This window comes from Poromitra crassiceps (genome assembly GCF_964638095.1).
Source record: "Poromitra crassiceps genome assembly, chromosome: 16".
NCBI classification, from domain to species: Eukaryota; Metazoa; Chordata; class Actinopteri; order Beryciformes; family Melamphaidae; genus Poromitra; species Poromitra crassiceps.
The window spans coordinates 7,462,491-7,486,607 of NC_139645.1; the positions used below are offsets into that span (position 1 = coordinate 7,462,491).

At 43.2% G+C, this 24,117-nt stretch overlaps 3 protein-coding genes across 3 annotated transcripts in view; 2 read left to right on the top strand and 1 right to left on the bottom strand.

Moving 5' to 3' along the window:
• LOC310791219 (SH3 and multiple ankyrin repeat domains protein 2-like) overlaps positions 1 to 24,117 on the bottom strand; it is a gene marked incomplete at both ends in the record, with an annotated part of 245,785 nt that overhangs the window by 119,716 nt on the left and 101,952 nt on the right. The gene's annotated exons all lie outside the window — the stretch shown is intronic.
• Positions 1,528 to 23,515, top strand: LOC310791075 (uncharacterized protein). Its single transcript, XM_083652786.1, has 3 exons — positions 1,528 to 1,660; positions 3,489 to 5,132; positions 21,521 to 23,515. Exons 2-3 carry the CDS (start codon positions 3,498 to 3,500, stop codon positions 23,168 to 23,170), a joined length of 3,285 nt encoding a protein of 1,094 aa, XP_083508912.1. The 5' UTR covers positions 1,528 to 1,660; positions 3,489 to 3,497; the 3' UTR covers positions 23,171 to 23,515.
• On the top strand, positions 7,768 to 9,921 carry LOC310791221 (E3 ubiquitin-protein ligase TRIM21-like; the record flags this gene model as incomplete). Its single annotated transcript, XM_083652901.1, has 1 exon — positions 7,768 to 9,921. One exon carries the CDS (start codon positions 7,768 to 7,770, stop codon positions 9,409 to 9,411), a length of 1,644 nt encoding a protein of 547 aa, XP_083509027.1. The 3' UTR covers positions 9,412 to 9,921.

Consider the following 24,117-nt stretch of genomic DNA (forward strand, 5'->3'; position numbering starts at 1 on the left):
CCAGAGGAGGCGCTATAGTGCAGCGACCAGGACACATACCCTTAATCTGACTTCCCTACAGGGAAAGCTTGCCGTGGTTGCTTAATATGGCGGTATCACCGTTTATTGTTCCATCCCTATTCCAGATAGAATGAAATTGAAAAATAGCAAATACTGTAATAAAAATGAGTCCTCAAGGAGTAATGACAGTCAGCAGATCTCTCCTGTCTGGAGAAGGTCTCTGCTGGTCATGCTATCTATGACTGTCTGGAGAAGGTCTCTGCTGGTCATGCTATCTATGACTGTCTGGAGAAGGTCTCGGTCTGCTTTCATTGTCAATCAGGTGGATCAACATCAATGATGAAACATCTCAATCACTGCAAAACTATTACAGCTCTAATAACAGGATGCACAACATGACTACCAGTACCTCCTGCGCCTCCTGTTCCACACACATACAAATACATTGGATCTGATGAACAACGGCGCCCCTGCCAGGCCAGATTTTGGCATACTATTACTACTGGTGTTGACAGTGTTGACAGAATCTACTTTTTGTGTTATCCTTGATGCCTTTTTGGAATTGCATGTACATTTAATGTATGGCATTTTTTTTTAAACTGATCATCAAATAAATCTATCTATTTATCTATAACGCGCTGTGTCACTCTGGCTGCAAGTGGTTGTGATGAATTGCTGATGAGGTCATGTATCGCATGAGAAAACTCATGTTGAAGTTGGGTTTCTTTTATAGAAATACATGTTTTTCTTTTGGTGTAAAGAAAAAAAAAAAAAATCAAGCAACCCTTTTTTTTTTATCAGCAATTGATTATGGTGATTTGGGGGTGGAACATGCCCATTCATTTGAGGGCACAAAAAAAAGCAGGTTTGGAGCCATAGAGGGAACTTAAGCTGCTGAAATGATAGGGGTTTGTAAAATTGTAACAGATTGGTCTCAAATGTGGAGATTTTGACCAAAATCCCTCACATACCACCGCAAAAGCCATATATATTGGTTAAAAGCTGAAAAAAAGTGTTTTGGGGTTTAGTCCTGCTTTAAGTAGAATGTTGGCACTGGCACTTCACTTGAGTATTACCATTGTGAGACTTGTCCACTATATTTCAGATGGAAATATTGTACTTTTTCCTCCACTACATGATGTATCTGATGGATGGAGTTCTACTGCATTGTTAAAGTTTAAACTTCAAAGTCTTGAACCCAGCCAGCAACAAGCACAGAATGTTCCCAACATGCTTTGCGACAATTAAAAGCATTTTTACACCGACACACTAGTCTTGTTTGCTGTTCCATTAAATAGGACAAACCTTGGATACGAGCTGGTATGGAAGAAATGTATGCGGTCTGACAGTGTACATCCGACTGTACAGGGTGGACCGGGCGCTGGGCTCTCCGGCTCTGCAGTTAGATGATATTGTAGCAAATAGGGCTAACCTTTAAAAATGTGAACTATCCCTTTAACTGCAGTAAGAGGCGGAGCAACAGTAGACTGGAGAGACAGGAGTGTTTCGACGTCACATTCCTGAAGTGAAACTAAGAGTAACTCGGACAGAGCAACAGCACTGCTACAGTGGAGAAGTCTCTCTCTTTCTCTCAAAGAAAAATAGACCTAAGTTCATCAAGCCTTTCTCAACAATACAGCAGTCTTAGACTTACACACAGGTGAGTACAGCAGATATTTACTGTCTAAACAGATACAGCAGAGTCTTAGATGTATGCAGGGGAATACAGCAGATATTTACTGTCTAAACAGAGGGCACGCAGCCAGTGTGTGATGTGTCCCTGTTCTCATTTTGCAATCTTGTCAAACAACCCAATTGCCAGGATAAAATGTCGGCTTTGTATGTTTATAGAATCCATGGAAATGTTCTTATCTTACATTTCCTTCCACAAAAATGTTAAATATGGACATTTTGGGCCTCCAGCACAGACACCAGCCCTTCCTGGTTACTTCCCCGAGCAACTCTGCCACGTAACTGCCTCCCTTGCTAATCACCACAGAGCTGCACAAATCAGTTAATTTACTCGTTTTCTTCCCAGTATGACAATGCTATGTTCACCTGGCCGTGCTGCTCAGAGCCTGGCTTCTGTCAGCTGAAGTGACTGACACGTACTGGTTCTCCAGATCTCCGAAAACAAAAATCAGATTTCTAAATAGATGTTATTTTGATGAACTGAGCACACAAGGGTAATCTAAATGGTTACTTTGACCGTCTCCATTTTTTTCTAAACTTATAAAAGTGACATATTAACCCTCTGCTGTAAAACCCTCATACGGTTTTGACAGAATGGTCACTCCTGTACCTTATGTCTTTTTTTTATTTTCTGTCAAACACTGTGAGGAAGTGAGCTGGGGTTCAATTTAGAAGAATGTTTTTGTTGCCAAGTTAAAACTGTCTATTGTCACGACCACACAACCGGGTCAAATGGGCGTGGCTACATAAGGTGAATAGGGTTCGACCTGCGCCAGCCTGCACCGCCTACTTCAACACCTGGGTGTGATTTCTTACTTTAATTTGAGTAAAATCAGTACTTCTGCTTTTGGTTGAAGTGGAGGATGAACTTGAAGAAGGTGATGAAAATAACCTAGTTTCAGATTATATACACCCCCCCCCCACCCCCCCGTCCACAAAAAAGTAACTAAGTAAGTTTTACTCTGAGCATAGTTTAAATTAGCTACTTTTTACTTTTACTCAAGTAGATTTTTTAAGCCAGTAATTTTACCTCTACTTAAGTAAAATCTCATCAAAGTACTTCTACTTGAGTAGGTTTTATTGTATTCTTTCCACCCCTGCCCCCAGCTCGGCCCGGTAGTGAGTTGTGGGAGCCCTGGCTACCGCGGCTACCGGCCTGGTAACGTCTCGAATCGCCCGTTAAGCTTAGTTAGCCAAGTAAAACATCTTGGTTGGTTTTAGGCAAGTAAAATGATGCTTGGGTTTAGGAAATAAAAGCAACTTGGTTTGGGTTATGGTTTGGGTCGGGATTTGAACCAGCTCTCTCATGACGAGAGAAAACTACAAGCCGGTAACGCAACAGTCACACCAATCCAAACCCTACTCCTTACTGTGGCTTTGACCTACTTCAACCTCACACTGACACTATGTCATAGTCTGTAGGTTGCCACATATAATGTTAATTATTCACATATCTAGAAATGTAAAGAAGCCTCCCCCCCCCAGAAATGTGTTAGATTTCTTTGGATTCTAAAAACGTACAATTTAATCTGGCAAAAGGGCTGTGTCAAATGACACTTTCAGTCAAGTGTAATTTAACTACATAACTCAAAATGACTTTTAATAATTTTCCAATTATCTATATGTACAGTATGTGTATATATATATATATATATATATATATGTGTGTGTGTGTGTGTGTGTGTGTGTGTGTGTGTGTGTGTGTGTGTGTGTGTGTGTGTGTGTGTGTATAATATCAATATTCAAGAATTGTGTGTTACAGTGTTGTTATATCACACTTTTACTTTGTGTCTCAGTGTCTAGATATGTCAGCTGCCAGCAGTCTCCTCTCTGAAGATCAGTTTCTCTGCTCCATCTGTCTGGATGTGTTCACTGATCCAGTCTCCACACCATGTGGACACAACTTCTGCAAGAACTGCATCACACAGCACTGGGATGTTAGTGTCCAGTGCCAGTGTCCCATGTGTAAAGAGCTTTTCAACATAAGACCTCTGCTGCGGGTCAACACTTTCATATCTGAGATAGCTGCTCAGTTCAGAAAGTCAGCTCAGATGAAAGCCAGCAGCTGCACGGAACAACCATGTGCCAAACCAGGAGAAGTCCTCTGTGACGTCTGCACCGGGACCAAACTGAAGGCCCTGAAGTCCTGCCTGGTGTGTCTGGCCTCCTACTGTGAGACTCACCTGGAGCCTCATCAGACAATGAAGGGCCTGAAAAGACACCAGCTGATGGATCCTGTGGAGAACCTGGAAGCCAGGATGTGTAAGAAGCACGACAGACCCCTGGAGCTGTTCTGCAAGACGGACCAGATGTGTATTTGTCAGTTCTGCACTGAGTCAGACCACAGGTCACATCGTTTTATCCCTCTGAAGGAAGGATATGAAGGAAAGAAGGCTGAGCTGGAGAAGACAGAGGGTGACATTGAGCAGATGATACAGGAGAGACGACTGAAGATTCAGGAGATCAAACAGTCAGTAGAGCTCAGCAAGGAAGATGCAGACAGAGAGATAGCAGATGGTGTGCAGGTCTTCACTGCTCTGAGGCAGTCTGTGGAGAGAGGCCAGGCTGAGCTCATTGAGACGATTGAGGAGAAACAGAAAACAACAGAGAAACAGGCTGAAAGCTTCATCAAAGAGCTGGAACAGGAGATCTCTGAGCTGATGGAGAGAAGCGCTGAGGTGGAGCAGCTCTCACACACTGAAGACCACCTCCACCTCCTCCAAAGCTTCCCATCCCTGAACACTCCTGCACACACCAAGGACTGGACAGAGGTCAGTGTCCATCGTTCATCATATGAGGGGACTGTGAGGAGAGCTGTGGCTCAGCTGGAGGAGACTCTCAGGAAACAGATGGAGAAGCTGCTTGAGGCTGAGCTGAAGAGGGTCCAGCAGTATGAAGTGGATGTGACTCTGGATCCTCATACAGCACATGCCAGGCTCAGCCTGTCTGATAATGGGAAACAAGTACATCATGGTGATGTAAAGAAGAATCTCCCAGACAACCCAGAGAGATTTTCTCTAAATCCCCAGGTTTTAGGAAAGCAGAGCTTCTCTTCAGGAAGGTTTTACTATGAGGTTCAGGTTAAAGGAAAGACTGCCTGGGATGTAGGAGTGGCCAGAGGCTCGATCAACAGGAAGGGACAAACCACACTGAGCCCAGAGGATGGCTTCTGGACTATAGTGTTAAGAGATGGAAATGAGTACTTTGCTGCTGCTGCCCGTGCTGTCCTCCTCTCTCTGAAGATGAAGCCTCAGAAGGTCGGGGTGTTTGTGGATTATGAGGAGGGTCTGGTCTCCTTTTATGATGTAGATGCTGCAGCTCTTATCTACTCCTTTACTGGCTGCAGCTTCACTGAGAAGCTCTACCCATACTTCAATCCCAGTAATAATGAAGGTGGTAAAAACTCCGCCCCTCTGATCATCTCTCCTGTCAATCACACAGATTAGACTAACATCAAAAGAAAAAACACTTTGACTTGTCTTAGATATATTTGTTCTTTCAACGGAGCTCTCCACTGAGAGGAGAATTAGACAAACTCCCTGTTGGTGGCGAAAAAAACGTAACTACTAATGCTTGTATCTTTATACCTTTCTTCTCCTTGGCGAAATTATTTAGTTTTATCATGAGAGGGAGAGAGAGAGAAAAAAACGATACAGGTAAATAAATGTTAAACTCCAGATTCTGGTTAATATGGTAAATTCTGTATTTTTATTTACATCCTGTTTTTCTTTTATGTGCAGTGTTGGGGGTAACTCATTACAAAAGTAACATATTACATGTAATATATTACTTTTAGCAGTAACTCAGTAATATAACTTATTACTTATAGGATTTCAGTAATATTATACCAGTTACTTTGTCAAGTAACTCAAGTTACAAATTGAGTTACATTTGATTAAATCAAAGCACATATTTCAAAAAGATACAATCATTTCCTAATCAAATTGTGTGTTTTTATGCAAATAACCACTACAGATGACAATAACAAAGGAAAAGAATAACATTTAGAATTTTGGATTGTTTACACTGACTTCAAGGCGGTTGAAATTATTTTTCGGGATGGTTCCGGGGCGGCAATGTCATTCTGCTGCTGCTGTTATTTTGGTGAAAGTAATGCAAAAGTAGTGTAATAAGTAATGAGTTACTCTACACAGAAAGTAATATTGTAAAGTAACGTATTACTTTCAAATGAAAGTAACTAGTAATATGTAGTATATTACATTTTGAAAGTAACTTGCCCAACACTGTTTATGTGTGATATATTACTTGTTGCATCAAACACAGGGAATCATAAAATGTCATTGAATCTCATCACTATTGCAGGAGTGTGAATATTACAAATTGTCCTGTTTCATTGTCCAGGGGATGAACTAAAAGGTGATTAGCTGATTGCTCTCATAGCAGTGTGTATATATATACTGAGCATTTTAATTATACACAATTAAGAGCATTTGATTGAAAAAGACAGAATTCTGCAATCTACTGTACTGTATGTTTACTGAAATAAATAAAACCCAATAGAGTGTGCGTGCGTGTGTGTGTGTGTGTGTGTGTGTGTGTGTGTGTGTGTGCGTGGTGTGTGTGTGTGTGTGTGTGTGTGCACGTGCGTGCGGTGTGTGTGTGTGTGTGTGTGTGCGTGCGTGCGTGTGGTGTGTGTGTGTGTGCGTGTGGTGTGTGAGTGTGTGTGTGTGTGGTGTGTGTGTGTGTGTGTGTGCGTGCGTGTGTGTGTGCGTGCGGTGTGTGTGCGTGCGGTGTGTGTGTGTGCGTGTGTGGTGTGTGTGTGCGTTGTCTCATCACGGAAAGCACCTGCTTGACAGCATTGTTGTTCTTCACAATCCAGTAAGGAAGTCATAACACCTTGATGAGATCTGGATCAGGCATACCTGTATATCTACATACCTCTAAGCTGCCATCTCTAGCAGAGGTGGGCAGGTCACTAAGGAAAGAGCTGGCAAGTAATAATCAAGGCTGATCAAAGATCAATAATAAAGAGAAGCTCTACCATGACAAGGCAGTATTAGACATGTGATGGGCGATGCCAAATGGGCAGGTGCTTGAGCGCCTCCTGTGGTCTATCTGTGCACATGCCTGGGTTGTTGTTGCAGAGCAAACTGTATTTGTTGTGTAGTTGTGTGTGAGTGGCCAGTGGCCTTATTGTTAACATTAGCCTTGCTGATGTGTATGCAAATCTAGATTGGGCGGGGGGGGGGGGGGGGTCATTTTGCCTTTATTTAGATAGGGCAGTAGGCAGACAGGAAAGGTGGGGAGAGAGACAGAGGGGATGACATGAAGCAAAGGACCTCGGGTCGGATTCGAACCCATGTTGGCCGCACAAAAGGCCAAGCCTCCGTCGTACGTGTGCTACCACGTGAGCACACAAATCATTGCCTCTGTGCAAGACTTCAGCATAACACTGACTGGACCACTGGGTACTGTAGGGGACCCCCTGATTACCCCCTTTATTCCAGGTTTTAACATCAGAGGTTCACAGTTTCATCAGTCATTTAATTCAAGCATTGCTAGACTTCTTGTGTAGACAGAATACAGTGAGTCCAAAGGGACAAAACATTAGCTGCTATGAGATTAATATTGAACTGCAGTAAGAGGCGGAGCAACACGGCAGAGACAGGTGTGTTTGAAGGTGAAGAGGCGGAGCAACACGGCAGAGACAGGTGTGTCTGAAGGTGACATTCCTGAAGTCAAACTGTCGACAAGTCTCTGTCTTTCTCTGGAAAGAATAATAAACCAAAGTTGATCAGGCCTTCCTCAACAATACAGCAGTCTTACAGAGGTGAGTACAGCAGATCATATTTACTGTTTAAACCACTGAGATATATATGTCGATGGTTTAAACAGAGAGCAGTGACACATAATTGAGCTGTATCCAGATAGGATGTTTCCCTGTTGTCATTTTACACTACTTGTCAAAATGATGTTTTCACCTTAGTGCAATTTAACTACACTAAAAATAACTTTTGATAATATTCCGATAAGTAACTTTGATGTTTTCTCAAAAGAAATACGTGTTACAGTATTGTTATTTAACACTTTCACTTTTGGTCTCAGTGTCTAGATATGTCAGCTGCCAGCAATCTTCAATCTGAAGATCAGTTTCTGTGCTCCATCTGTCTGGGTGTGTTCACTGATCCAGTCTCCATACCATGTGGACACAACTTCTGCAACACCTGTATCACTCAGTACTGGGATGTTAGTGTCCAGTGCCAGTGTCCCATGTGTAAAAAGCTTTTTCACAGAAGACCTGAGCTGCATGTCAATACTTTCATATCTGAGATGGCTGCTCAGTTCAGAAAGTCAACTCAGATGAAAGCCAGCAGCAACCCAGAGTTGAGACCATCAATGGGTCAAGAAGTCCCCTGTGACGTCTGCACTGGGACCAAACTGAAGGCCCTGAAGTCCTGCCTGGTGTGTCTGGCCTCCTACTGTGAGACTCACCTGGAGCCTCATCAGAAAAATACCAGCCTGAAAAGACACACGCTGATCAATCCTGTGGAGAACCTGGAAGACAGGATGTGTAAAGAGCATGATGGACCACTCCAGCTGTTCTGCAAGACGGACCAGATGTGTGTGTGTGTGCTCTGCACTGTTTTACACCACAAGTCACATGACATTGTTCCTCTGAAAGAAGAATATAAAGGAAAGAAGGCTGAGCTGGGGAAGACAGAGGCTGGAATTCAGCAGAAGATCCAGGAGAGACGACTGAAGATTCAGGAGATCAAACACACGGTGGAGCTCAGCAAGAAAGATGCAGACAGAGAGATAGCAGACGGTGTGCAGGTCTTCACCGCTCTGAGGCAGTCTGTGGAGAGAGGCCAGGCTGAGCTCATTGAGACGATTGAGGAGAAGCAGAAAACAACTGAGAAACAGGCTGAAGGCTTCATCAAAGAGCTGGAACAGGAGATATCTGAGCTGATGAAGAGAAGCGCTGAGGTGGAGCAGCTCTCACACACTGAAGACCACCTCCACCTCCTCCAAAGCTTCTCATCCCTGAACACTCCTCCACACACCAAGGACTGGAGAGAGGTCAGTGTCCATCGCTCATCATATGAGGGGACTGTGGTGAGAGCTGTGGCTCAGCTGGAGGAGACTCTCAGGAAAGAGATGGAGAAGCTGCTTCTTGAGGCTGAGCTGAAGAGGGTCCAGCAGTATGCAGTGGATGTGACTCTGGATCCTGATACAGCACACGCCGAGCTCATCCTGTCTGGTGATGGGAAACAAGTACATCATGGTGATGTAAAGAAGAATCTCCCAGACAACCCAGAGAGATTTTCTGGATGTACCTGTGTCTTAGCAAAGCAGAGCTTCTCTTCAGGAAGGTTTTACTATGAGGTTCAGGTTAAAGGGAAGACTGCCTGGGATGTAGGAGTGGTCAGAGGGTCGATCAACAGGAAGGGACAAATCACAGCGAGCCCAAAGAAAGGCTTCTGGATCATATGGTTGAGAAATGGAAATGAGTACGAAGCTCTTGCTGGCCCTCCTGTCCTCCTCTCTCTGAAGATGAAGCCTCAGAAGGTGGGGGTGTTTGTGGATTATGAGGAGGGTCTGGTCTCATTTTATGATGTAGATGCTGCAGCTCTTATCTACTCATTTACTGGCTGCAGCTTCACTGAGAAACTCTACCCATACTTCAGTCCCTGTCCTAATGAAGGTGGTAAAAACTCTGCCCCTCTTATCATCTCTCCTGTCAATCACACAGATTAGACTAACATCAACAGAAAAAACACTTTGACTTGTCTTAGATATATTTGTTCTTTCAACAGAGCTCTCCACTGAGAGGAGAATGAGACAAACTCCCTGTTGGTGGCGAAAAAAAACATAACTACAAATGTATCATGTATGTTTATACATTTCTTCTCCTTGGCGAAATGATTTAGTTTTATCATGAGAGGGAGAGAGAGAAAAAAATAATAATACAGGTAAATAAATGTTAAACTCCAGATTCTGGTTAATATGGTAAATTCTGTATTTTTATTTACATCCTGTTTTTCTTTTATGTGTGATATATTACTTGTTGCATCAAACACGGGGAATCATAAAATGTCATTGAATCTCATCACTACTGCAGGAGTGTGAATATTACAAATTGTCCTGTTTCATTGTCCAGGGGATGAACTAAAAGGTGATTAGCTGATTGCTCTCATAGCAGTGTGTATATATACTGAGCATTTTAATTATACACAATTAAGAGCATTTGATTGAAAAATACTGAAATTCTGCAATCTACTGTACTGTATGTTTACTGAAATAAATAAAACCCAATAGAAAGAGTGTGCGTGCGTGCGTGCGTGCGTGCGTGCGTGTGTGTGTGTGTGTGTGTGTGTGCGTGTGTGTAGGAGTCAGACGAGGGGGATGGGACTGGAGGCAGCAGGGAGAATAGGAAGAAGCAGCTCAGAGACAGACAGCAGAAAGCAGCTACAGTAGAGGGGAGGATGATGAAGGGCTTCAAAGGGCAGCCAGATGGGTGGGTTAAGCCTGGAAGAGATAAGCTCACGCTTCAGGGTGTCAGGAAGAACATCCATTCATGTCGGAATCACGATTCTTATCTTCCACAATTCTGAATCGATTCACAACTTTCAAGAATCGTCCCCCCCCCCCCGCATTTTCTCCCCAATTGTACATGGCCAATTTCCCCCCTTGCCGTCCCGGTCGCTGCTCCACCCTCTGCCGATCAGGGGAGAGCCGTAGACTAGCACCACGCTTCCTCTGACACATGCGTAGTTGCCAGCCGCTTTTTTTCACCCGACAGGGGGAGCTTCACCGGCAGGACGTAGCACGTGGTGGGAGGATCACGTTATTCCCCCCAGTTTTCTTCCACCCCGACCAGGCGTCCCGACTGACCAGCTAGTGCAGCGACCAGGACTAGTTTGCTCTGTATTGACTGCTATTCCACAGTGCAAACTTCATGTTACGGCAGGGATTTGGGCAACAATGTGTTGTGCCATGGAGGGCCGAGAGTCTGCAGCCTTTCATTCCAACACTGCAGCAGATGACTTCAGCGACCACAGAGGAGGAAGAACTCATCATGAAAACCTGCCTCTACTGCATCTACAGCCAATTTCTGCATACCAACAAAAGCACATCTAACTTATCGTGAGAGCTATGCAGAGAGGCTCCTATCTGGTTGTCTCATCACAGAAAGCACCTGCTTGACAGCATTGTTGTTCTTCACAATCCAGTAAGGAAGTCATAACACCTTGATGAGATCTGGATCAGGCATACCTGTATATCTACATACCTCTAAGCTGCCATCTCTAGCAGAGGTGGGCAGGTCAATAAGGAAAGAGAAGCTCTAGCATGCCAAGGCAGTATTAGACATGTGATGGGCGATGCCAAATGGGCAGGTGCTTGAGCGCCTCCTGTGGTCTATCTGTGCACATGCCTGGGGTTGTTGTTGCAGAGCAAACTGTATTTGTTGTGTAGTTGTGTGTGAGTGGCCAGTGGCCTTATTGTTAACATTAGCCTTGCTGATGTGTATGCAAATATAGATTGGGTGGGGGGGGGTCATTTTGCCTTTATTTAGATAGGGCAGTAGGCAGACAGGAAAGGTGGGGAGAGAGACAGAGGGGATGACATGAAGCAAAGGACCTCGGGTCGGATTCGAACCCATGTTGGCCGCACAAAAGACCAAGCCAAGTGTGTATCATGGGGCTTTGAGGTTCATTACAAACTGTGGATCTCTTACTCATCATTGTGCATTGTATTCAAAAGTGAATTGGCCTGCTTTATGTACACGCCGCCTCAGTCATTGGTATGTCTTAATTTACAAAGCCATTATTGGCAAAGTTCCTACCTACCTGTCGTCACTTTTAAGCTTCAAATGTGGGAATTACAATCTTCGTTCTCAGGACACTCTACAATTTTCTGTTCCCAAAGTCCGAACTGAATTGGGGAAGAAAGCTTTTAGGTTCTCTGCACCCACCGCATGGAACAGTCTGCAGTCTGATCTTAAACTTAATAGCTTAGTAACCTTAAATGGTTTTAAGGCTATGGTAAAATCTCTTGAGAACAGGCTGTCTGTATGCAAATGTTTTATTTGATCATTTTAATGTTTTTCAATTGTATGTGTTTATGTGTTTGTTTGTTTGTTTGTTGTAACTTTGTGTTGCTGCTGTTTCTTGGCCAGGTCTCTCTTGTAAAAGAGATCTTTGATCTCAATGGGACAAACCTGGTTAAATAAAGGCTAAAAAAAAAAAAAAAAAAAAAAAAGCCTCTGTCGTACGTGTGCTACCACGTGAGCACACAAATCATTGTTTCTGTGCAAGACTTCAGCATAACACTGGACCACTGGGTACTGTAGGGGACCCCCTGATTACCCCCTTTATTCCAGTTTTTAACATCAGAGGTTCACAGTTTCATCAGTCATTTAATTCAAGCATTGCTAGCCTTCTTGTGTAGACAGCTAGCATACAGTGAGTCCAAAGGTACAAAACATTAACTGCTATGAGATTAATATTGAACTGCAGTAAGAGGCGGAGCAACACGGCAGAGACAGGTGTGTTTGAAGGTGACATAAAGTCAACCTGAAAGTAGGCTAACTCAGAGCGACAGCACTGCTACAGTCGACAAGTCTCTGTATTTCTCTGGAAAGAATAATAAACCAAAGTTGATCAGGCCTTCCTCAACAATACAGCAGTCTTACACAGGTGAGTACAGCAGATAATATTTACTGTTTAAACCACTGAGATATATATGTCGATGGTTTAAACAGAGAGCAGTGACACATAATTGAGCTGTATCCAGATAGGATGTTTCCCTGTTGTCATTTTACACTACTTGTCAAAATGATGTTTTCACCTTATAGTCCATGGGCCAAGGCTGAAATTTTGACATATCGGTACCACCTGAGGTGACCGCACGATTTTGTTATTTTTGTCTTCCTACATGTCTCTAGTTTATATTTTGGTATGATAACCAACCCACTTTGCGGGGCTGGCCATCTGGGACGGTGGTGTTGCTGCAGTGGTATGATGCCACTCCCATGATAAATGGTGGGGATGATGTGGTTGCGTGTTCGCGCGAAACGTGCATGTGAACTCATGTAAGCGAATGTTCATGTATTTATATAGGATTATAAAGGTATGCTGTCTGAGTATGTTTTATATATACTTATACTATAGTAACTATATGACTTCCAAGTAATATAAATAATAGTAATATATATGATGATATATAGCTTCCAAGTTATAACTATATAACAGTTTACAATTTTGTTTCAAGTAATTGCATTTTAAGTTAAGGAACAGGTTGCAGTTTCTATGATTATGTTATGATTTAATGAAAGGGGTGGGATTAAAAAAGTTTATACTTCTTCCCACTCCCTTTCAAATATGCTAAGAAGTGGAGAAAAAAAAGAAGAAAAAAAAAAGAAAAAAAAAGTGAGACCTTTGTTTTTTATTCTGTAAATTGTAAATGTTCTTCTTCTTGCATATTTGAAATAAAATGAAATCAATCAATCAATCAATAACCCTGCCGATTTGGTAGCTTAAGAATAGTTATCACTCTGTAAACAAACCTACCCCAATATAAATGACAAAACCCTGATTTCATCATATCTCCTGAACCACACATGATACCACAGAAAATGTGATGTCTACCCCTATGTTTTCATGGGCAAGGATTACAATGACACCATATACAACATCATAAACTGTTCACATGAATAGTTAATGGTGAATTCAGTGGTGTTTTGGTGAATTCAGTGGTGTTTTGAGAAGGATACAATGCAATTAGTCCATGGGCCAATGGTGAAATCGGTACCACCTAAGGGGACCGCGCAATTTTTTTATTTCTGTCTTCCTACATGTCTCTAGTTTATATTTTGGTATGATAACCCTGCCAATCTGGTAGCTTATTGATAATTATCACTCTGTAAAAACTACTCCCATATAAATGACAAAACCCTGATTTCTGTGTATTAGTCCAGATGATATGTGAAAATCATGTTAACTTTTTCATAAAAGCATGAAACTTGGTATGCATATACGGTAGTTTGGGGCCCCATAAATCTTCAGAAATTAAGCCATCACAAAAATGCCTCGTGGTGGCCATTTTAATTCCGCCATAAGCTAATTATGTAGTTTGCATCATATCTCCTGAACCACACATGATAACACAGAAAAGTTTATGTCTATCCCTATGTTTTCATGGTCAAGGATTACAATGATACCATATATAACATCATAAACTGTTAAAGTAACTAATCAATGGTGAATTTAATGACGTGATAAGGAAATCATAGTTTCTGATAACTGATGCTATAACCTAAATTCCATGACCACTCTCTGGCTAAGATTTTTTGATGAGTAATTTGACTTCAATGGGCCTTTTGTTAAAATAGCCCCCAGGCCCCTCCCAAACATCCTGGGACTTTCTGCCAGATGGCCAAATCCAATATGGCCACTGGTGCAATCTTGAAAAATTTACTTTTGAACTAGAGCACCTAGAATAATGTATGAAGACACTTTTTGGTGTAAGCCAACCACAAATAATCTGATTCTGACACCGGTTTAACATGGCAACATATACGTATGTGGTGTTTGGGGTTTACCATTTTTAGAGTAAGGACGGAGATTAACAATGGTGAATTATAGCTATTTTAATTGCAAATACATGCCTACCAAACATGGTTTAGTAATGACAATTATTGTGTTTTGAGGGTAATTTCATGATTTAGTTAGTCTCGCTGGACAGCCTCCCCTCCCTACCGGGAGAGGAGTCTGGCGCCACGGAAACAGGCAACTGGGAGAAGCCCTCCCCTGCTCTACAGCTGCTCCCCATTGGAGCGACTGTTTCAGTGGCTGCCGGATGTCCGCTCCCGGCTTATTACAAATTCTGTCATTGGCTCCGACCATGTCAATCAGAGCAGCTTCCACTCCCTCCTCCGTGTGTGTCGCTGTAAATAGTGCCCTGCCGCCTCAGTGAAAACAACAATGCTAACTAGCTAGCAAGCTAACGGCAGAAACCTACACGCTAGCTCGTTGCTACACGCTGAAAAGGGCAAGTTGGATTGTTGGAAACTATTTTCCAAGGGCACTGCCGCTAAGCGCCGCCCATCTCAATCCCACTATGGAGACCTGCGGCGCCAGACTCCTCTCCCGCTAGGGAGGGGAGGCTGGCCAGCGAGAGTATGGGATAGGTGAAGGTGAATAGCCTATGTCCATTGTCCAACAAGTTTTCTCAATTAATTTCCCTTGCGATGTGATAAGTTTCTCAGTGAGTTATAGTTGATTGCCTCACTGAATTATCTGCTGATACCCAATTTTAGCAGCAGAATTTGATGTCCTGGCGTGGCACGTCCGTGTGTAATGACATATCCAAAAGGAATTTTACTCTTACGCTGCGCAGCACAGAGATTATGGTGCGCTCAAGCGCAGCGGAGTATTTAGCACGTAAGAGGTGCTTCTTTTTTTGCGCGTAAGAGGTGCTGCCCCGTATTCTGCGCAGAAACGCCTGGTGTGGCATGTGGCACGCCTATGTCCAGTAAAATTAAAGCGTTAAAGAGCGCAAACCAGACATGGGACCAAGTCACTTTGGTCCAAGTTTCAAGTAAGTCCCAAGTCATTTTGTTTTTTGCAAGTCAAGTCAAGTCAAGTCACAGGTTATATCAAGTCAAGTCAAGTCGAGTCCTTAGTTAAGGCAAGTCAAGTCCCAAGTCTCAAGTCACTTCCCCCCCTCCCAAGATACTAGTCTTACCTTGCTTTATAAAGAGAAAAGACACGGTACAGTATTAGTCTGTCTGTCTAATACTGTAGTGATATTATTGACCAATTTATCTAACCTGTTCAAAAAGTATGACAAATGAATTAATTTGTATTCTAATTAAATAAATGAAATCAAACCAAACAAAAGTCAAATAACTGTATGCTTAAATAACTACTAATGTAAGTGCCTTCTCCATGGGAAAACAATCCAGTGAGAGGAGTGTGACTGACAGCCAGTCATCCAATCATGACAATGCCATAAGGAGGAGCATGAGTGTGTCATCCAATCATGACGATGCCATTTCCAGCTTGCACTCACACAGGGACGTGCACAGAGAGACCCCCAGGTGGTGCCAAAACTGCTGCCTTTTTAACCTCTGACTGTGCCCTTTTTGCAAGACACTTCCAGTGGCCAACATGACTATCTTTCAGAGGCTGTAGCAGACTAATTTATAAAGCTATAGTGACGATACTGATAGCATCATGACACTAGAAGACCAGACCGAATGCATCCATTGGTAACAACCGTCATGCTAACCTGTAAAGTGTACCTCAGTCAGGGGCGTCATGCAAGCCAAAAATCTGAGGGGGCGAATTCTGGCGCCGCCCGGAGGGCGGCAAAAAATTTGGGGGGTTGGAAGCCAGATTTAGAGGAATATCTCATTTTAAATTAACAGACTGAGCAGGTGTAACCATAAGGCTATTTTCCAAACTGCTCAGCCTCCTGGAAAGATCCATAATCACCAGACTAAGTACATTGCCACTGCCCAGGCTCAATGGACTTGACAAAAAAGGGAGACCACATTTCAAAGCAATGTAACACAACGTTTATTTTGGCTGGTATTGCCTTTTCAGAAGGTAGAAATCTTTCCTCTAGAGCAGGGGTTCCCAACCTTTTTTGTGCCTAGGACTGGTAGATACATGGGGAAAAAAAGTCGCGGACCGGTTGTCAATTCTAATGGTTTTAGTTATATATATTTACTCACCAGGTGGCGACAAAGGGTAAATAACAGCCTTTTGTGTTGTACTGTATGTAGCCTATACAGTATTTATGTTTTTGTTTTAACTACAAACATACATAAACGTAAACTTGAAACTATGTTTCAACTACCATACACAGCCTATAATAATATAGCCTATGTTTATTTAAAAAAAAAAAAAAAAAAAAAAAAAAAAAAAAAATTACCTCTCAAAAATCTGAGGGGGCAATTGCCCCCTCAGTTACAATGGGCATGACGCTTCTGACCTCAGTATTTGGCTTTGTCTGATGATTATATGGTTACTGCTGGCTGTACAACAAATTGCTCCTCGGGGTCCGGGATAATAAAGATGTGAACGTTTGAACCATAAAGCATGTGATATGAAGATGGAGAAGGAAGTCCAAAGGGCGACTCCACCGAACCTGATGACGATGTCACGGGCTGTGAACTTTACACCACAGGAAGTTTGTTTTTCAAGTTGAACAAATTTGCCATGGAAGTTCAGATGAGAATAAAATTAAATGCTAAGAGATGAAAATATTATGGGTGAAGATGTAACTCAAAAGTAATTGCACCATAGAAATGTTATCTAAATGTAATCAAAAAGTACAAATATGGAGGGGGGTACGGTAAATATGGAAATCTAAATATGGAATCTAAATGGAATCTGAAACTACTACTAGCCTACTTCACCCTGACTGTGAGATTAGATACTGTATGAACTCCTTCATGCTGGCTATATGCAAAAATAATAATTAGTATTATTAGTATTAGTATGTTGGTGCTTAAGTTAAGTTATCCTTTATTTATCCCCATGGAAAAATTCATCCTCTGCATTTGACAGATCCTCTACTTAGAACTAGGAGCAGTGGGCAGCCGCAGTGCAGCGCCCGGGGACCAACTCCAGTTCTTTTGCCGTTGCCTTGGTCAGGGGCACTGACAGGAGTATGAACCCTAACATACATGTCTTTGATGGTGGGAGGAAACTGCAGCACCCGGAGGAAACCCACACAAACATGGGTAGAACATGCAAACTCCACACAGGAAGGACCTGGGACGGAGCGGGGTTCGAACCCGGGACATTCTTGCTGTGAGGCAACAGTGACAACAGTGTAAAGCACTGAGCCACCGGGTGCTTTCTCTAACAATAGGATCTTGTGATCAGAGATAAGAATCAGATCCTCATATCGTCTGATGTCAACACATTTAATTTATTAGTTTACAATTCACAATTCATTAACTTGCTGACTGACAACTTCCCCACAGTGAACACTGTATGGGTCACTGACTGCATTTTACAACAACGGTAAGTCTGTTAGCTCTGCTTCCTTCATGCTGTCCATGAAAGTGTAAGAAAGAAAGAAAGAAAGAGAGAAAGAGAGAAAGAAAGAAAGAAAGAAAGAAAGAAAGAAAGAAAGAAAGAAAGAAAGAAAGAAAGAAAGAAAGAAAGAAAGAAAGAAAGAAAGAAAGAAAGAAAGAAAAGAAACTTAGTTAGTTATAGGCTAAATTTTGGCGAGGGAAAAAAAAATTGCATTGCCATTTTCAAAGACGTCCCTTGACCTCTCACCTCAAGATATTTGAATCAGAATGGGTTATCATGGGAACTTGCATACCGGATAACTTTACACAGACGCTTGAACACGTTGAACAAGTTAATATTTAATATTTAAACTGATGAACACAAACAAGTCATCCAAGTCATTACGTCTCAAGTCAAGTCAAGTCCCGAGTCTTTAACTTCCAAGTCCAAGTCAAGTCTCAAGTCATTCAGTTTTTGTCAAGTCGCAAGTGATTGAAACAGGGACTCAAGTCGACTCAAGTCCAAGTCACCAAGTCTCAAGTCCCCATCTCTGGCGCAAACACTAAATTACCGCTTTTGCGAAGATATGGCCCCCGGGTCTTGCAAGAATTTGGTCAACTTCTCCTCTCCTGCAACATGGGCTGATTTTAAGTCTGCAATGAGTTCATCAGAGGCAGGCAGACTATAGGGTGCGGAGGGTTGGGGAGGCCAGGTCAAATGGGAAGGAGTTGAACTCATGCATGCAGGCATGGCTCAAAATGGATGCGAAAAGGTGCAAACACACCAGACTCTGAAGGGACGAAGCATCTGGAAGCGCAGCCAGTTTCATTTTGGCGCACTTGTTAGCACATTAGACCGTTCAGTCAGACCAGCCGTGATGCGGCCGGCTCGCCCCATGCAGAGATTGTTTCGGCGTCTGATCTATTTTTGTGTGAGACCCGCGAGTGATTGTGTGAAGCCAGATAGGAAGTCAGTACAAGTTGTCACCGGCGCGGAGCAAAGCAGTGCGTCTGGTGTGAATGGCCAGGGTCCTGCTCGAGCTGAATTTACACACAGCGGCACTTTGCGTCTGCAGCATCACAATCATCTTCCACCCTCCTCCCTGCATGCATGCTCCAACCCGCTCTGACTGACTGGTGGCGACCATTTATGGATTTCGTTTTCACTCCCTCCGTGTCGAATCTGTCTATCTCAAATGCCTGTGCCACTGTGAAACAACAACATCAACAATGCTAGCTCGTTGCTACATGTTGAAAACGGTTGGATCTGGATTGTGCAATAAAGCAGGCCTGCTTGATACTTTTGGTGGATAGTTGTAAAGGTAAACAGAGCCTTTTACTACCTGGGGAGGAACTCAAGGTAGGAGCTGCTGAGATGGAGTGGAGCGCTCCAAGGCAGTGATTGACCTGGTTGTGGTCAACTTGTAAACCTCCACGAGTTGCTGGAACATTGTGTTTTTGATGAATGTGTGGCTCATCTAGAAGCTCTATCTGCAATCTGTAGGGCTGCAAGAACCCTACATCACTCTCATTGACATGGGCATGATCTAGAGGATGGCAACTCCATCTGCAAGAGATCGGCAGACACAAGATGGCACCCCATACAAGTGGTCGGACTATGTCCACAAGGTGTCATCCATTATCCTTGCAGCCATGGTGATGTTGACATATCATCTGTGTGATCGACCGGTATGACACAGCATACTTGGCTAAAGGTGATCTATCTAATGATAGATAATCATTCAGAATCTATAGCGAGGCAGCATTCAATCTGATCCTATGCCATGTTTTAAGTGGTTTCATTATTCAATTATTCAAGTTACAGCTAATAAAAAGAGCTTATTTTAGTTATCTTGTCATACATTCATTAAATATTTTACTGCAAGAAATCCTGGGGGTAGTTGGTACAGCAGTACCAAGGTAAAATGGGGGTTGACATTAACTCATTGAGTGCCAGCCACTTTTGGAGAACGGACGCTCCCAGTGCCAGAGTTTTCAGAGCGTTTTCAGTGATTTCTCCAGGCCCACAGAATATTGTGTGATATTACTATGTAAACACCGAACACACACAAAGAACGAACTGGCTCTATTGTATCATCAGCAAAAAAAAGTTTATTGATACCATTTTCCGTTCTTTAGTTATGAGCCGGAGAAGATAGGTCGTTTTGAGCAAATACAGGCGTTTCAAATTATTAGCTGAGATATTCCGCCTTTTGTGAAATGCAGCATTTCAAGCACATTCACTGAGTCTGAAGATAATATTTTCTGATGTAGTGACGTGGTGTAGTTGTGTGATGCCCTGCGTGCCCCACCCCCCTCTCCCCCCCTCCCCTCCTCAGCTGCAAACTCCTCCCCACACTACACAGCCTCACGCACCCACTCTATTTTCGGAGTGCTCCGTTTGTGTGTGCCGGGCGGCTCCCAGCGCGATAGGGAAGAGCCAAACCGGACTGCTGAATGGTTTGGCGTCGGGTGCTGCTTTTCTGGTGGCTAATCGTGTGGAGAAACTATACAGACAAAGACAGAGGGGCTCAGTTGTGTGCGCGGATTGACTCCTGTTCGCAGCCCGACTTCAGCTGCAGACAGAGCAATCTATATGGCTCTGGCTGCAGCATGCATCGGTTTCTCTTTGATCACGGCTTTTTCCTCCTGTTTCTCAGGACCTGTCTCTAATCTGGAGAGCACTGTCGCCACCTAATGGGTTTGTAAAATAGGTTATAGACCTCCAATAGCTACAATATTTGTACAGGAGATGCAGAAGGCTTTGATCGACGTCCCACCGTCAAAAAACGCATTGGACGTCGAAAGACGTCCTTGGCACTCTACGTCACTATTTAATTGGACGTCGAAAGATGTCCATGGCACTCAATGAGTTAACATCTTTTCAGTTAACATAATTCTGAAATCCACCATTGTTAATCTCCTTCCTTGTGGTAAACCCCAAACGCACAGTATACCTTCCCATTCAAAAGTTACATTTCCACAATACTGGATGGCAGCCATCTTGGAATTCTGAGTCAAAATGATGCCATAATGTCAAACTGATGTCAGAATCAGATTCCCCATGGTTGACTTACACCGAAAAGTGTCTTCATACATTATTCTATGTGCTTCAATTTTTCAACATGGCGCCAGTGGCCATCTTGGATTTGGCCATCTGGCAAAGAAAATCCCAGGATCTTTAAGAGGGACCTGGGCGCTATTTTAACAAAAGGTCTATATAAGTCAAATCACTCATCAAAACATCTTAGCCAGAGAATGGTCATGGCTTTGAAGTTATAGCATCGGTTATCAGATACTGTCATTTCCTTCTCACAACGTCATCGAATTCACCATTGATTAGTCACTTTAACAGTTTATGATGTTCTATATGATATCATTGTAATCCTTGACCATGAAAACATTGGGATAGACATCTCCTTTTCAGTGTTAGCAATATGTGGCCCAAACTATAAGCGTACCAAGTTTCATGCTTTTACGAAAAAGGGAACATCATTTTCACATATCATCTGGACTAATACACAGAAATCAGGGTTTTGTCATTTATATGGGGGTAGGTTTGTTTACAGAGTGATAACTATCCTTAAGCTACCAAATCGGCAGGGTTATCATACCAAAATATAAACTAGAGACATGTAGGAAGACAAAAATAACAAAATCGTGCGGTCACCTCAGGTGGTCCCGATTTTTGCCTTGGCCCATGGACTATTAGTGCAATTTAACTACACTAAAAATAACTTTTGATAATATTCCGATAAGTACCTTTGATGTTTTCTCAAAAGAAATATGTGTTACAGTATTGTTACTTAACACTTTCACTTTTGGTCTCAGTGTCTAGATATGTCAGCTGCCAGCAATCTTCAATCTGAATATCAGTTTCTGTGCTCCATCTGTCTGGGTGTGTTCACTGATCCAGTCTCCATACCATGTGGACACAACTTCTGCAACACCTGCATCACACAGTACTGGGATGTTAGTGTCCAGTGCCAGTGTCCCATGTGTAAAAAGCTTTTTCACAGAAGACCTGAGCTGCATGTCAATACTTTCATATCTGAGATGGCTGCTCAGTTCAGAAAGTCAACTCAGATGAAAGCCAGCAGCAACCCAGAGTTGAGACCATTAATGGGTCAAGAAGTCCCCTGTGACGTCTGCACTGGGACCAAACTGAAGGCCCTGAAGTCCTGCCTGGTGTGTCTGACCTCCTACTGTGAGACTCATCTGGAGCCTCATCAGAAAAACACCAGCCTGAAAAAACACACGCTGATCAATCCTGTGGAGAACCTGGAAGACAGGATGTGTAAAGAGCATGATAAACCACTGGAGCTGTTCTGCAAGACGGACGAGATGTGTGTGTGTCTGCTCTGCACTGTTTTACACCACAAGTCACATGACATTGTTCCTCTGAAAGAAGAAAATAAAGGAAAGAAGGCTGAGCTGGGGAAGACAGAGGCTGGAATTCAGCAGAAGATCCAGGAGAGACGACTGAACATTCAGGAGATCAAACACACGGTGGAGCTCAGCAAGGAAGATGCAGACAGAGAGATAGCAGACGGTGTGCAGGTCTTCACCGCTCTGAGGCAGTCTGTGGAGAGAGGCCAGGCTGAGCTCATTGAGACGATCGAGGAGAAGCAGAAAACAACTGAGAAACAGGCTGAAAGCTTCATCAAAGAGCTGGAACAGGAGATCTCTGAGCTGATGGAGAGAAGCGCTGAGGTGGAGCAGCTCTCACACACTGAAGACCACCTCCACCTCCTCCAAAGCTTCCCATCCCTGAACACTCCTCCACACACCAAGGACTGGACAGAGGTCAGTGTCCATCGCTCATCATATGAGGGGACTGTGAGGAGAGCTGTGGCTCAGCTGGAGGAGACTCTCAGGAAACAGATGGAGAAGCTGCTTGAGGCTGAGCTGAAGAGGGTCCAGCAGTATGAAGTTGATGTGACTCTGGATCCTGATACAGCACACGCCAAGCTCATCCTGTCTGATGATGGGAAACAAGTACATCAGGAGGATGTACAGAAGAATCTCCCAGACAACCCAGAGAGATTTTCTTATTGTGGCAATGTCTTAGCAAAACAGAGCTTCTCTTCAGGAAGGTTTTACTACGAGGTTCAGGTTAAAGGGAAGACTGAGTGGGAGGTAGGAGTGGCCAGAGGGTCGATCAACAGGAAGGGACAAATCACACTGAGACCACAGTATGGCTTCTGGACTATAGTGTTGAGAAATGGAAATGAGTACTTTGCTGCTGCTGGCCCTCGTGTCCTCCTCTCTCTGAAGATGAAGCCTCAGAAGGTCGGGGTGTTTGTGGATTATGAGGAGGGTCTGGTCTCCTTTTATGATGTAGATGCTGCAGCTCTTATCTACTCCTTTACTGGCTGCAGCTTCACTGAGAAACTCTACCCATACTTCAGTCCCAATTCTAATGAAGGTGGTAAAAACTCCGCCCCTCTGATCATCTCTCCTGTCAATCACACAGATTAGACTAACATCAACAGAAAAAACACTTTGACTTGTCTTAGATATATTTGTTCTTTCAACAGAGCTCTCCACTGAGAGGAGAATTAGACAAACTCCCTGTTGGTGGCGAAAAAAACGTAACTACTAATGTATCTTGTATCTTGATACCTTTCTTCTCCTTGGCGAAATGATTTAGTTTTATCATGAGAGGGAGAGAGAGAAAAAAAAACGATACAGGTAAATAAATGTTAAACTCCAGATTCTGGTTAATATGGTAAATTCTGTATTTTTATTTACATCCCGTTTTTCTTTTATGTGTGATATATTACTTGTTGCATCAAACACGGGGAATCATAAAATGTCATTGAATCTCATTACTATTGCAGGAGTGTGAATATTTACAAATTGTCCTGTTTCATTGTCCAGGGGATGAACTAAAAGGTGATTCGCTGATTGCTCTCATAGCAGTGTGTATATATATACTGAGCATTTTAATTATACACAATTAAGAGCATTTGATTGAAAAAGACAGAATTCTGCAATCTACTGTACTGTATGTTTACTGAAATAAATAAAACCCAATAGAAAGAGTGTGCACGTGTGTGTGTGTGTGTGTGTGTGTGTGTAGGAGTCAGACGAGGGGGATGGGACTGGAGGCAGCAGGGAGAATAGGAAGAAGCAGCTCAGAGACAGACAGCAGAAAGCAGCTACAGTAGAGGGGAGGATGATGAAGGGCTACAAAGGGCAGCCAGATGGGTGGGTTAAGCCTGGAAGAGATAAGCTCACGCTTCAGGGTGTCAGGAAGAAAATCCATTCATGTCGGAATCACGATTCTTATCTTCCACAATTCTGAATCGATTCACAACTTTCAAGAATCGTCCGCCCCCGCATTTTCTCCCCAATTGTACATGGCCAATTTCCCCCCTTGCCGCCCCGGTCGCTGCTCCACCCTCTGCCGATCAGGGGAGAGC